The 15,967-nt window shown below is 42.0% G+C and overlaps 1 protein-coding gene across 1 annotated transcript in view; it reads right to left on the bottom strand.

Moving 5' to 3' along the window:
• Positions 1 to 796: 796 nt before the first annotated feature.
• The window catches only part of CD302 (CD302 molecule), a 162,217-nt gene continuing 147,046 nt past the window's right edge, over positions 797 to 15,967 (bottom strand). Inside the window, exon 6 of the mRNA XM_086956637.1 lies at positions 797 to 1,291. Coding sequence (XP_086812763.1) covers positions 1,092 to 1,291 — 200 coding nt within the window. The 3' untranslated portion in view covers positions 797 to 1,091. The remainder of the gene's footprint in view (positions 1,292 to 15,967) is intronic.

The raw sequence follows: 15,967 nt of genomic DNA, 5'->3' as shown, positions 1-15,967 counted from the left end.
TAATAAAAAATAAAACAATGATGCCATTGAATCTGACTTAAAGTCTACGGGCCCCATTAGGATGGCGGGCGGAACGCCCCCGCCAGGCCGGCGGTAGCCACCGCCGGGCTGGTGGGGGAGATCCGCCCGCCATTCGTGCCGGAATGACCCACGCCATTTTATCATGGCTGGGGGGTCCGTGGCGGACGAAACGGGGTTCTATATGGTGGCAGTGTCTATCAGACACCGCCAGCCATATTAGAATGGTCATTCTGAAATGTTCCGTGCCGGCATTGCCGCCACGGAAAGGCATGCAGAGTCTCCTTTGGGGGCCCGTTGCGAGCCCCCAGAGACTCTGGGGGATGGGGGGTACCTATGGTACCCCCAGCAGTTCCATGCACAACAGTTCCATGCACAACATGGCAGGCACCGCGCGGTGCCTGCCATGTTTTGCATGGAACTGCACAGCATGCCTTCCTGGCATTGTGGCGGCGGTGCTGAGTGCACCACCCGCCACAATGACAGGAATGCTGGATGCGCTCGCCACTATGGCGCGCGCATCCTAATTGCAGGCACGGAACCCCCGCCCTTATGGCGGGCGGTCACTGTCTACGATGGGATGGTGGGCGGACTTTGTCAGCCCTTCATCCTAATGGGCCCCTAAGTCTCTGATGAACATATTGTCCACATCTTCTATCCAATTTATAACAATGGTTAGCAGTAAAGGATATGCGAACTATAACATTTTCTGCCTAGGCAGACCTTTGTAAAAATTCCATCCCTACATTTAAAAGGTCTACTTAATCTAGAAAACAAATTATGGAATTATACCATTTATATTTATTGTCAACCAATTCTTTAGAATTCTAATGCTAAAACAACTTTTATGCTCCTTTTGACATGAATAGAAGAATTTAATATAGGCAGTTTCCTTTCATTTCAGACACAGATTTGATTTCTAAATGGGTTGTTGGCAAAGCACATATTTGAGCAAGCTAAAAAGAGACTTACTTTTCTTCATGTAGGGTTCTGGAGCATGGATGTATTTTTAATATATACATTTTGTATAAAAGTGTACATTGTGTATCAAATTAGTGGTAAACATGAAAATGTCAGGCACGAAATTCCCTTTCTTCTGCATCCACAAGAACTGATTCATCATTGAATGGAACTATATTTGCAGGTTGATATGATGTTGATGAAAGTCTGGATACCAATGCTCTTCTTTTGCACTGGGCCCAAATAATTATTATTGCAATTGATATAAGCATTGAGAAAACAATGACCAGTGACATTGTCAAAATGGTTTGATCTGAAAAAGGAGAGACAAGAGTTATCTTTTAAACAGTCATTACAGTAGCCAGTCTTTATATTAATCATTCAAATGGTACACCTATTAACAAATTATCATTGATACATGAGTTAGTGGTTTGCAAAAGAATACAATTGCACTGAATATCATTGTGATGATTCGCATTTATGGTATAGCGGTAACCTTAACTAAGGGCCTGATTTAGATCTTGGAAGACGGGTTACTTTGTTTACAGTGATGGATATCCTGTTCGCCAAAATATAAATCCCATAGGATATAATGGGATTTATATTTCTGCAGATGGGTTATCCGTCACCATTGTGTAACCCGTTGAGTAACCCGTCTGCCAATATTTAAATCATGTCCTAACCGGGTTTTACTCGTATCATAGCAAAATAGAAATCTCAAAGACTGTCATAGATTGTCATTAGTGATGAAAGTCCAACTTGCAAACTAAGATGGGAAATGAAGCTTACTTCTTCTTTACAAATTTACAGCAAGTGGAATATTTGACCACAATCTGGCAATTTTAAGACTTGCAACCTTTTTCTGTGGGGGCCAGTAGCATGCTTTGGTGTTTGATCAAGGATAATACAAACTGCGGCTCACAGTCCAAACAGCAACCCCCACCCTCCGGAACTCTTAGATCCATCTCTCTCTATATCAACCTATGAATCTACCTATCTTATAGGGTCGGCTATATCAACTCTTTAGTCATGGTTAAGTCGGAGTTTAGTCTGAAATTGAATTATTGTATTTTCTTAATAACTTTGATGAAATTCTATGAATCTGCACAAATTACATTTATTTAAAAAAAAGTTCATCCAGTTTGAGATCGACATGGCAAGCTTCATGCAGATCTCTCAAATGGAAAACAGGGGTATCAAAAAAGTGACTCCCCCCCACCCCCCATTTTAACATCTATGGAAATCTTTGTTCTCTAATGCAAAAAAACAACTGAACAGGATTATACCAAAGGTGGAATGAAATTAGAACTTTACAACAGGAAGTGCCTTTGCTTGATTTGGTGTAAATGTATTAAGTAGTTTTTCGAGTAATTAGCATTAAAATGTTAACAGGTGACCCTGGTTCATGGATCACCCATGGATTAATTAAAAAACATTATATAACTCCCCCATTGTAAGAAATTGGATTGTTATTTGGGGGAGGAGGGATGACTACCCACATGAAGGAATAATCACAACCCTTGGCAGGTTAACCCCTCAAAGTCAGTAAACTAACCTGAAATCAACCCCTGGCAGCTATAGCACAGAGTAGACATGATTACATTTGAGCAATCTTTAAAGTATCTATGCAATACCAAAACAGTAATTAAGTTGAAATGCAAACCAATAAAAGTCTAAAAACGAAATCGAAAAATAGAGTACAATTTAATAAACAAAATTACACCAACATGCCAAAAATCCAACAAGGGGAACCGTACATATGATTTTTTAAATGTTTTAAGTAAAAGCAGCACCAAGAAGCATAAAGTGCCAATGACAGACAGAAGTAGCAGTAGACTGGGCCCTAGGCATAATGTCTCGCAGACCACAATTAAGAGCAGGTCAGAAACACCATCCAGATTCATCCTGGTCAAAGAGATTGACTTCTGACTTAAGTCCCAGTCCACCTCAGAAGTATACTTCAGAACTCAGGGGAGGCAAGACCCAAAGGGTGTCAGCTAGAGGCCAAACAGCAGGGTTCAGTCCAGCTCTAGGTGCAACTTGGCAGTTGCAAGAAACGGTCCTTTGTTGCTTGTTGTGACCCTGTAGCTTTAACAGGATGTCAGCTTTATGCTTTATTGGGAGTCCATTTCTTTGTCTTGGCTACAGAGAAAGCAGGTTGAGTCCTTAAAGGGCTCTTTTAAGGTTGCAGACAGTAATTTCAGTCCTCTTCTGATCGTGTAGGGTTCTAAAATAGGCCCTGTGGATATACCATGTTTATGCCAGTCATGAGCTAGTGGGTGGGAATCACTTATGTGCACCCCCTAAACAATGGGGTAAATGTTCCCGGTCCAATTCTACCCACTTTGGGGATTTTCAAAATGGGGGACACTTTGGCCCCACTAAACGTGCACTATGAGAGCTGAGTGTGCATGGGTAACATACTATGGTAATCTTACAGTCCCCCTCATCTAACACTAAAATGCAGTTCAGGCAGTAACCCAGAAACAGAAGTCTGGCAGAAGAAAGCAAGGTATTCCAGGAACCAGACAGTGGAGACACAACAATAGTTCTGGCACCCCATTCTCACACTTTGAAGTGTTGAATTAAAAACGCCTAGACCTGTCAAACAGGGTTTGGCACTACAATGTCAAAAAGAGGCTCACTGTGAGTGGAGCCTGCCAGGCTGGAGGTACAAGGAAGGACCCTGCTAACATTTGCCTGTGACAAGGAAGGCATCTTTGAAGTTTACTTGTTATATATAAAACACCAGCAGAGCCGTCAAGCAAGATTTTACATTCAAGCAGGTTTTGACACTACACTCTTAAAAAAGATGCTTAGAGCACAACCCCGTATATTCTGTCAGGTTCAGAGGGGTCTTGCCTGCCCATTCTGGTCAGCTTATTGTTTTGCTCTTGAGATGCATTTCACACTCATTGACACCATTTCAAATGTTATTTACTGGCTAAGAGAAGTGGAAGAGCAAATGCAAATGGGCCTCCAGGGAATTTCAGCAGGAAAAAGGTAACTTTCTAAAAGTACATTTTTATTAACATTTAGCAAAGCTCCGACTTCATCATTGAATCAGATTTTTAATGCCTATTAAAATAGTTGTTTAATAATTTTACTATGTTTTTCCTAGCCAAAATAATTCAATGTAATAATGTAACCCAAAAAAGCCAGCCTTACTTTTGGGGCTTTTTCACTGCAGGTCCATGTTTAACATGAAATTCCTAGATGCCTTATTGGCAATAAGGCGTACACAGGGGTAACTTATAACTATTTAAAAGGAAGGTTCTGACCTGCCAAAAAGGGATATTTGGACAGGGCACATTTGCAGTTTAAAACGTCAACAGTGAGGCTACAAATGGTAGGCCTGCTGTCATGTTTGCACTGTCACTGTTGTGGATGGCACACTAGGTGCTAGTGATATTTAATGTACCCTTACAGGCCTGAGGTACACTTTGCACTATATACTGGGGAATTACATGTACCCTCAATATGATAGAGGTGTACCAATTTAACCATGTTGAATGGGGGAGTACAGGCACTTTATCTCTGGTTAGCAGGGATAAAGTACTAATAGTTCTACATTTAACAAAAATATACGATTCAGCAAAAGGTTAAAAAATGTGGGGTGGTCCTGCAGAAAAAAAGAATTTCCTACAGCCACCATCCATTTCGGGTCTGTGAACTCAAAGCTAGGTCCATGCACCTAAAGCTTCTTCACAACATAGCAAAATCTGTTGCAGCTACTGTTACAGGATGTGGGGCTTGATGTGATGTCCTAAAAAAAAAGAAATTGAAAAGAGCCATTAGGGAGTAAGGGGAGCATCCCTATAGCCCCGATATCTGGATGGTGGGGTGCGGTTGTGTCAGGGCTTCAGGTAAATTAAAAAGAAAGTAAAAACAACATTTGTAAATGGGGGTCGCATACCCTCAGAAAGGGTTTGCAGAATCCCACATGGCTCCAAGGTTCCAATCCCTGCCATGGAGCCTGCAAGCCTGTGGCAATGACTAGTGGACCCCTATTGGGGCACCTCTTTTGTGTCCATGAAATTTGTCTCATAGTCTGCCAGCCTATCCAGACTTGTGGGCCTTTGTTACACTTCCAGTGAAGTTTGCACACTATAGCGGAGGTACAATAGGGGTCCATGAGTGTTACTTCAAAAATCCACATTGGGGATGAAGGCAGTGCCAATCTGGTATAGTCTCATAGAATGTGGAAGTAGTATATGATCAAAACTTCACTGAAAAAAACAAGGCTTAAAATGAAGTTATGGTTATAAGTGGTTATAACACCTTAACATATGTTTATAAATACCTCAGAATTCAATGAGTATGCCACAACAATATTCATACCAATACGTAACACCTAAAAGCACAATATAATTAAATAATACATAAACCACTTAGTAAGAATGGCTTCATAGTAGTCTCTTCATAGTCTTAAGGGTAATGGGATATGTAATCTCATCTGTAAGATTTAGAACATTTGTAGTCAATCTGTCACATCAAGGGTGAGGTCATGAGCACTGCTGACCGGGCCTGTAGATCTGCAGCCAGGGACTCTGTGTCCCAGCCACCATCATGCCAGTAGGCACCAGTGTCCTCACAAGGGAGGTGGAGGACACACTCCCTTCCAGTACTTGATAGCACGTCACAGGCTCCGCTGCATGGGGAGCACCGCCAACTGGGCGAGTAGCTCGGCAACCATAGATTGTGTGTCCCAGCCACCATTGCTCCAGGAGGCACCAGCATCCACATGAGGGAGGAGAAGGACACGTCCCCTTCCAGCACTTGACGGCGCGTTGTGGGCTCCTGCTGTGTACGAAGCGCCCCAGCAAAGCCTGGGCCAAGGGAAAGCCCGTCCTGTGCCTGTCACTACCTGGGCTGGCCACCTCTCTTAGTTTTTGCTTCAAGGGTCTATGTGGTGAGTAATTTTTTTAACTGCTGAGCAAATTTGGAATTACTGAAAGTGGTCATGAGCAAGCATAAACTGCACTCAGATAAGTACAAAGGCAAGAATAAGGACACAGGTAATAAAACTCCCAATAGGAACATTTTGGCCTCTTACTTGGCATGAATGATGAGCACCATTACCAAAGAAATAGATTTGGTTGAGTGGCGGATGTCCATGGATCGGGGGAAGGTTCAGACCCCACAATACCTACCCAGTTAGGTACATGACCAGGAAGGGTTAGCTCAGCCTCAGCTGCTACTGCCATCCTGTCTACGCCATTTGATAGGGCCGCGTTAGAGTTCAGTTGTGTAGATGCCTTGAACGATAGTGATCACGCCCATCTAAGCCAAAAGAAAATGCAAAAACAACTGTTCTCTTGAAGGGAACCCCCTGCTAGGAATTTGAGGAAGCAGGGTCAATCTGTGCCTAAGGAAGACAATGGTGTCAAGTCACCATTAAGCCTGGACACTCTTCTGGACAAACTTAAACCTATTATAGCCCTGTATGTAGCCCCTATAGTGGAGAAATTGCAACGCTTGGTGCTAGAAACTTCTACCCTACTACAGAAGTGTGATTCAGTTAGTGGTTGTCCCTCTAAGCTTAAAGACCTCCCAGTTGCCCCAAGTAATAATGAAGCTGATAAGGTGAAAACTTGCCAAAGTTTAACGCCCGTCCATGGCCTACCCCCTCAACTAATAGTGCAGAAACAACATCAGGGCCCTTATCCGGGCCCTATATGTTGGATAAAGGCATTAAAGCAACAATCCAGCGTGACTGGTTTGGACACGTGATAAATAGGGGACAAGAAGGAGGGTTAAGGGGAACACCCCTAGAGGCTAATCATTTGCTCACCTTCAATCTACCTCCTGCATGTAGTCCTTACCTTGTCATAATGACAGGCTTTTGGGGCTAGGTCTGAATATGGAAGACACCACTTCCCAGTGGAAAAACAAAGAATGTCACTGGCTCTGTAGAAACACCAGATTTTCCTCTAGGGAGCGAAACAATATATTTGTTAGGAGAGTTGGACTCGTAGGCCCTGCCAATAAGCATTTGAGGGAGGGCTGTGTGGTGATTAACTGAAGATATCTGGCCCTAGCAGGACGACTGATTCAGAATTTTTGTATGCAGCCCCTACTGGAGAGAGTTATAAATCTTGCACCGTTAGGGTTTTTCTACAGACATCTGCTATCAGGGAGAAGGGTAAGACCTGTATCATCTGCAAGAACAGTAGAGAAACCATCCATTCCTACCCACAACAGATGTTTGCCCCTGTCTAGTTTAGATAGTAATGATTGACTGCCTGATCAATCTCGTAATCCTATTCCTGATAATTGGACCTTGTTGGATTCTAAGACCACACAAAATAGGAGCCCAAGCAACCGTCCCATAACAAAGCTGGTTAGCTGGAACATAGTAGGTATTGGATCCAAGTTGTCAAATCCAGAGTGGCTCAGTTTTGTAGTCCAATACGATACAATAATGTTACAGGAATCTTGGAACCTGTATTCCCCCTTTCTGGATGGATTTGAGTTCCACTGTGTCCCAGGTAAAGCTATCAAGTGAGAGAGGTCACTGGGTGGGTTAGCCATCATGATCCGTATACCTAAGCTATTTAGAGTGGTTCCTGTACCTTTGAAACGTAAGGGGATACAGGTTTTGTGCATTGTGGTGTATAGCAGTTTTATCATTTTCCTGGTGAACTTATTTCATTCTGTTTATGATCCCGGTTGTTAGAGCAAATCTTTATTTGAGAAGTTGGATACCTTAGAGGCTAGATCCTTTTCCAACCTTGTTTATTTTAATGTAATAGGGGGCAGGAATTTTAATGCCAAGGTTAGTCGAGATCTTATTGACTCTGACCCGTTTGTACAAGGAGATTCATCCCCTGGTTTGTTTGTAGCAGATGAGAGATGTAGAAGGCTGATTAATGCTATCGGTCAGGCCGATCGCAATGTAGGGAAACCATTTGGAAATTGTGGAGAAGCCATTTGATCTCAAACCAGCATTTGTAGGCTGGGGAAAAGGGGCAGTAATTGATTATGTTTTCATTTCAAGATCCCTAGGGAAAATTGTCTGAGCAGAAGATGTTTTGCCCATTTCTTGCTATAGTAACCAAAACCCAAAAGGAGTTGACCTGGAAATAGTTACAGCGGAAAATCGCTAGTTAATCCTGGCCTGTTCATTAAAGATAGAGGTCTAAGATCAAAAGGGTGAAGTATTTCAATCCTGCTATGTTTAACTTTCTTTTTGCAATTAATCTAACCACCGATCTTGGATTCACTACTTGTGACCAATACTCCAGCAGCGAGTATCTTAGAGGTGTTCCAAACCATAAATATTCTTCCAGATCGCTCATGTATGATCTTTCTGGTAAGAAAGCGATTGTAAAAGCAGGTTGGTTCGACGATAAGTGTAGGGCTGCCAACAAGCTGTTAAGGGAGGTGCTGAACAAGAGGTCAAGAGTTCAGAGTGATATTTCCTTAGCAAGAGCAATGTATAGGGCTGCTGTTAGGGATAGGAAAGGAACCCTGAAGGAGGAAGCCTGGGACTGTTTAATGCACACTTGTAATTCCGATGATGCCAAGGGGTTCTGGTAGATAGTAAAGGGGAAACAGTTTTCTACCAGTCTGTCCAATGATTTGGGGACAAATAAAGCTCCAGAGCAACAGGCGACACATTTTAAATTGATCTATTTGTCAGTGTCTGTGCACCCTGGGGACAATGCTGAAATAGCACCCAGGTTTCCCCTGCACATCAATGTTGAGCTGGAGGAGGTCATTTCTACCATACAACCCAGCCGGTTCAGTAAGGCCCTTAGTCCTGATGGGATCCCATCCCTTTGAATCTCTATAAAGCAAACATCTCTCTCTGGGCTCCCCTGCAAGCAAGTGTTCTAAATGCAGCTGCCATAGAAGGTATCCCTAGATCCTGGCAAATTGCTACCATCATATCAGTCTTTAAGTGAACAGAGAGGATCCGTGTTGCTATAAACCCATCTCACTATTAAATTCTATTATTAAAGTGGCGGGTAGAGTTGTTCTGAAAAGAATAGGTGGCTTGGCCCAACTTAAGATTCTTAGCCCCACTCAATATGGGTTCAGAGAAGATGCACACAGGAACAGTGTCTAAATCTTAACCTGCTGATAGGGAAATACATAGGGGCAAAAAAGGTGTCTATCTACTTAGCTTTCATGAACCTGAGTAGTGCTTTTGACCTGTCAAAACTGTGGAACTTACTGGCCGGGTTAGGTATGCTACAAGATCTAATTGATTCTTACGGGCTCTCCATTTTGACATCGCTCCCTCTGTTATGTATGGCCAGGAGGAGGAATGTACAGATTCCTTCTGCCTTCCCTGGGGTGTCAGCCAGAGCTGCATAATGGTGCCTTTTCTTTTTCTACTCTACATTATTGGGCTGGACAATTTCCTGGTGCTGAATGGAAAGGACATGCATAAAATTAAATATTTACTTGTCCCGACATTGTTATACGCAAATGATGCAGTATTATTATCTTGTACCTTGAACGGTCTTAAAGGTCTGGTGGACCTGTTCGTTAACTTTGTGGACGAGATTGATGTTGATGTAAATATTACGAAGACCCATTATATGATATGTGGGAAGCAGCCCGCTAAAACCAGACCAATAACTATTAAAGGGAAGATTATTTCAAGAGTAAGCTCATTTTCTTATCTGGGAGTTACCTCTTTGCAACAGAATAACAGGACCTTAGATCTGGCCAACAGAACAGTGCTTTAACCAAGAGTGTGGTACTTTATTCAGGTCTTCCTTAAGGATAGGCAACAAACCAGTTCTTCCATTGATACAAATTTATAGGATGAAATGTTTACTGGTCCTTACATATGGTGCAACCATCTGGGGGTATCGAATTGTCCTAATATACAACAGAACAGCTTCTATAGGAAACTACTTGGGTTGGGCCCCTCAGGGCCTAGCCCTTTTATACTCAATGAGCTTAACTTGGGTATGTAGAAGTGTAAGTGAAATCAGGCCCATTCCTCTTGTGGTTAACGATCTGGAGCAGGGAAAATACAACTCTCAATAGGGCAGTCATTTTAGATTTGTTAAATATCTTGCCACATCATTGGGATGTCTGAAATAATAACACCCCCCCCCCCCAATTTGATTGGTAAGAATGACAACCACAAGGTCAAAGAGTTGTTCCTTGGCCTAGCAGTTGAGAAGAGAGAGAACGCTGCCATAGAGAAGCCGATCATGAGAGCATGTATCAGCATTCAAACCAATGTTGGCCCTGAGCCTCATCTATCCTTCATTAGAAGTCCATGGTAGAGTCACTTCTCACCGAGTTGGCACCATCGGGCATAGGCTTTGTTTTTGACCAGGACCGTCTTTATATGCTCCTGTGAAGGGACCTTGCCACAGGCTCTTGAACATTTATTCTTACTCTATAAGGAAAATGATTTCCCTAGGCTGAGATAGCTGCTGCCAATATTGAAATCCAGGGGCTTCTACCAGTAAAGACAAGCCATTGATTACTTGCAGCTTCTTGCTGAACGGCTGTTGTAACTGCTTTTGGGTCCTTTCTGAAAAATGGCATGTATTTGAATGCCACCCTGAACTTGTAAACTGTGTTTTTTAATTGAATTTTATTATTTTGATGTAAGCTGTACTGAATAGGATGCTTTCGATATTGTTTGTACCTTTAAAAGTTTTAAACTGTTTTTATATTATGTTTGGTTATTTCTTCCTGTACTTTGTGCTTTTACGGTTATTGATTAATAATCAAATAAATATTTTAATTAAGTAAGAATACATTTATAGTTGTCTCCTCATAGTGTTAAGGGTAATGGGATATGTAATCTCCTTTGTAAGATTTAGAACGTTTGTAGTCAATCTGTCACATCAAGGGTGAGGTCATGAGCACTGTATTTGTTGTGCAAGTTATAGTTTGCCAGACTGCTGTGCAAGCTTTGGATACCAAGCTAACCAGAAGTTGCAAATTTTGTAAATATATGTTAATGTGTTATAACCAATGCTAACAATATCATCACTTCAACCTTGTTTTTATATATTTTTTGTACAATTTTTGAACCACCCACTAATTAACTTTGAACTTCTCATACTATTTAATTATACAAGTTTCAAGGAAGGGTGATTCACATTAGATATAGATATTATTCAAATACTGAATAGATGAAGAATCTAATAATTTTAAAGTTGGTGCTAGCTAAGTACAAAAGGAAACCTTTGGGTGAACGATCAAAAATCCGAGGCTATGAAATTGTCTATTTGGGAATTGCAGTTATTCACAGAACAAAGGATGTTTTCTAAGACTAGTGCCATAACATGGCAATCGAAAAAAATAAGCATTTGCAAAGCCAACAAGTCTCAGCAATGGGAGAGCAATTGGTTTTGTCAATGTTAATGTCTTTTGGTCATGTAGCCTAAGAGCACACAGTATTAAGCAGAGGAGCTGTGATTTATTCTTGGTTTCTGGTCTGCTCCTTTATTTTTGTCTATTTATTTTTCCATACAAAGCACGTTAAGGCACAAGCAGACATTACCAAAATGCATAAATAAATAAGCAGGATGCTAAGATAGTGCAGATGAATGGATGAACCTGGCTATGAGAGCACTTCTGGGATTTTCCTGATTACCGACTGGTGGTGTTTAATCAAAAACCTGCTGCTGGAACAATACATTTTCGCTTGGCTGAAATATTTTTAAAAAAAGTCTGTCCAATTGTTTGATGAATCTATAGATAATGTGAACTGTTGACTTAGCTAATGTATGGAGATGTCACTTTAGAGAAGTAAACACAATATGAAACATTGCATGGGCTACGAAAATTAACCTTTTATGAATGAACTAAACAGCATCTATTAAACCTTAATCAAGTTGTAAAAATAATTGATCTGTGTCGTTTATGCGGTGTGAGGTGCAAATTCTGGGGACTAAAGATACTTTAAAAAACAAAGTAAAATAAACTTACCTGAATGCCGCCACCTCCGCAGTCCAGTCCATCGCGCTCGTCCTGCTTCTGGGACAGTCTCCCAGACTGCACTGCAGCCAATCATGCTGTTGCAGGAAAGCAGCATCAGGATTGGCCTGGGAGCTATGACTTTGTGCTCCAAGGCAGACTGAGAGCCTGTGTCTACTTTCTCCAGAAACTCTGCTGGGCCTGGAGAAAGCTTCACTGCGCATGAGATGTTTGGCTGGCCTGAAATGGCTGGACAAACATCTCATGCGGAGTGAAGGGACAAGGGAGTGCACTAGCACTCCACAGTATCATCCCCCTAGATCGGGTCTGAGTGCTCTATACATATATTATGATGCCAAGTGAAGTTTGGGGAATGCAATCTTCATATGAAAACCACTGGCACATGTAACTAGTGTGGGCAGTGGTAGTAAAAAAAAAAAACCCCAAAAAACAGCAAAACCTGGGGTGCAGTGGGCTGCTCAGAACCCTGGGCCTGATGCACTATTGAGAGCTACGTCCTTCAGCGTGTCCCTATATGCAGAATACATTCACCAACTACTGGCACATTAGCCTATTTGTTGTTATTGGGTAAGAATGGGAGACATGACCTATTATGGTGGGAGCCACTTTGAGACTTTAAACTCTTCAAGTGTCAATATATTACATGTTTCACAATTAAAATTTGCTATTGTTCACTTTGAACATTAGAAAGAATAACTTCGGCATGCACAAGGCACGCTCGTTCTGAAAATGTTGCCCTTCGAGGGAGCCTTGTGTGGCTCAACGTAATACCTACATTGATGCTTTTATCGATGCATCAGATTTGATGAGATAACAATGCCGAAATGTGGCTGCAGGTCATCTCGGTACTGCCAGGATTAAAGCGGATTATGCTCAGAAATCATGTGGAGGCACTCAGATATCAGGGAGGAAATCTTGCATTTCAGACTCTGAATTAATTCTTATAGACCGTCAGAAGCTTTTAAATTTATTCATCCGGGTGTTTCTCTTCATAGGAATAGGATCAGACATGTTTAGAATTTTAAGAGACACATTTTATAGGAATAAGAAAAGGTGTATTAGAACACTTTGATGATTGTTCATGTTATATTTACATTTTCTTTCTCTTGGCATGAAACAATACATATTGGAATTGAAAATGGTGTGAAAATGTGTCATGAGACGTTGAACCTATAACCAAATTCCTAAAACCTCTGAAACTGTACTGTTTTGTTCTGTAACTGAGTCCTCTGGGTTGAAAATAAACCGCTGTCAAGCAAGCGATTACACACTGAAAGTGCTTCATTTTACGAGTCTCTATTTGATGCACGATGGGGCGAGTAAAAAACACGAGCACTCGTGTGAAGTGCTCGAACAAAGAAAAAAGTAGCTCCTAAAATGGGAGCAGTGGATGGACACAAGTACTTGGTCCATGTTCTGGGGAAGGGCTAAACACAAGAAGAGGCATGCCATGGACAAAGGATTTGAGGGCGATAATGGAGTAAGCAAATGGTAAGCCTATGGGCGGGCTGAAGCCCACAGATTGAAAAGAAATGTTTCTTCGAGACAGCGCATTCTCTATCTAGCCGAGACCTAAAAGGGTGCTAAGTAAATGGGAAACTCTATCCATGACTTGTCTGATCTTCAGGTAATTGATTTGAATTCCAGAAAGAGGAATACAGTATTCCATTCTTTTGAGTTTGGTAAATTTAAGTACCCTTGCAATGGATAATAGTAAAATCTGTTATTTTCAGCACTTTATACACTGGTACGAAGAGCTTTATTAAAAGTGTTTGTGATTCCCAAATTTACATTTTTTGCCAATACTTCATCTTTCAGGTATTTTCTTTTTTATTTATTGGAAAAACAAGGAAGCATGTATTAAATGGAAAAACTTCACTAGCAGAAATATTACTAGTGGTTTATCATTTCCTGACTTTTGACCACATTTTGATCTAACTAATTAATACAAGTGGGATCATTTTTTAGAATATTGAAACATGAAAATGACCCTACCTAGTTGGATGCAGCAATATCACTGATCATAAAGGATAAGGATTGGGGATAGTGGTAAAAGTAAACAAATAGGATCCTACAGTGTCATATAATGTATAGATGCATCCAACTAAATTGTCTTTTCCTCTATTTTGGTCCTCTTACACTTTGTATTTGTCAGCCAACACTGATGAAAATGTGTTATCTGATGTTCTGGTACACTTAAAGGATTGTACTACTCATTCACAGCTAACTAAAATAATAGTCCTAGCTGGAAGCTGACATAGGCTTGACTAACTAAGGGGACCATTATGATCGCGGTTTTCCCGCATCCCCCGGGCCGGCGGAAGCCACCGCCGGCCCGGAGGATGCAGGAAAACCGCTGCGGACCCACCAAAGACCCACCGCCACATTAGGATGGCTGGTGGGTCTTGGTTTCAGTCCGCCGCTTTTCCGCCGCGGTCGGCTTACAACCGCGGCAGAAAAGCTCTAATATGGTGGCGGTGTCTCTCAGACACCGCCAGACATATTAGGATGGCTTCTAAAACATGCTTTTTCGCGGCGGATTCTCAGCCGTGGAAAAGCATAAGGATCTTCACTTCGGGGGCCCGTTGCGGGCCCCCTGGGTGAAGGTTGGGTGTGGGGTGCACATGGGGGGTACCTATGGTACCCCCCTGCATTTACATGCAGAAAGAGGCAGGCACCGCGTGGTGCCTGCCGCTTTCTGCATGCAAATGCAATGCATGCCTTTCTAACATTGCGGCGGGTGCAGCTTGAAGCCGCACCCGCCGCAATGTTAAATATAGAGGATGTGACCGCCAGGGTGGCGGTCACATCCTAATTTGGCAGGAGGGAACTCCGCATGCCCATGCGGACGTTCCCTCCTACTTGCGTCCGTCCGCGATCCTAATCGACCCCTAAGTGTCTAGGGTGATAACCACCATGAAAGCAATAACAGTTGAAATATTTAGTTTCATAATTTGAATTTCCAAGTGTTTGGTTGGTATTATTTTCTATTCCTAAATATGATCCTTAACATGCAATGAATACGAAAGAGCAAGACAAGAGTGAACTTAATTCAGAAATTATTCTTCAAACCTAAATTAGTACTTTTTGCTGATAAGTTATCCTTTTGACACACATAAATAGACAATCATTTCACCATCAGTGATGCTAATTAAAAAGAGCAACATTTCAAAATACCAATGTTCATTTGGCCCACATGTACTGAAGTTGACATATGCAGCTTTGCCTGGAAAAAAATATTGTGCTACGAGTCCATGAAGGAAACTGAGGTATGTCTCATACACACAAAAGGTCCACTCCTTTCAATTAGCCTGTGTGTGCTGAAATCAAATGTTCAATCTAAACAACTGACCAGGATGCAGACAATAAGAATGTGATATACCTAAGGAAGAAGCCATACATTTTGGACACTACTAGTAGGCGAGGAGGGGAAGATAGAAACTGGGCAAGAGCTGAGCACCTCATAAAAACCAAACTAAGAAGTTGGCACACAAATGAATAAAATAAGGCTGTAATTCATTGTCATAGAAAACACTACTGGGAGAAGTACAAGGGTGCCTAAAAGATGATTTGATTATCAGGTCTATTGACATATTGGTACCGATGTTCAGTAGGGTTGATGGCCCTTGGTTTCTGGTCATAGTTGTTACTGCAAACACAAGGAGATGATGACCGGAGCACTGAAACTTTTCAGACACTCACCCCCAGTCACAGATCTGAGTTGAATCCATCATCCTTCTTCAGCGTACTTCTTCACCTCAGTTCCGACCCAGCTATATGCAAATCAGTCTTGACCCTGTGCCTCATTTGAACAGTCCAGTCGGAACTGCCAAGCCAGGTCTCCCCTGAACCGGAAAAAAGCATCCTGGCACAGGTTTCTGGGTAACACCCTTCATCAGCCAGGCTAGCTTGAATCCAGTGGCAAAGTGAGCAAGGGACCCAACTCTGGGCATACCCTGCCAACTTAGGGCGAGCAAAGCAAACACAAGGAGATGATGGACGGAGCGCTGAAACTTTTCAGACACTCACCCCCAGTCACAGATCTGGGTTGAATCCATCATCA

The sequence above is a fragment of the Lissotriton vulgaris genome, chromosome 2_1 (assembly GCF_964263255.1).
Source record: "Lissotriton vulgaris chromosome 2_1, aLisVul1.2, whole genome shotgun sequence".
NCBI lineage: Eukaryota > Metazoa > Chordata > Amphibia > Caudata > Salamandridae > Lissotriton > Lissotriton vulgaris.
This window is presented reverse-complemented; position numbering and strand designations above follow the sequence as displayed.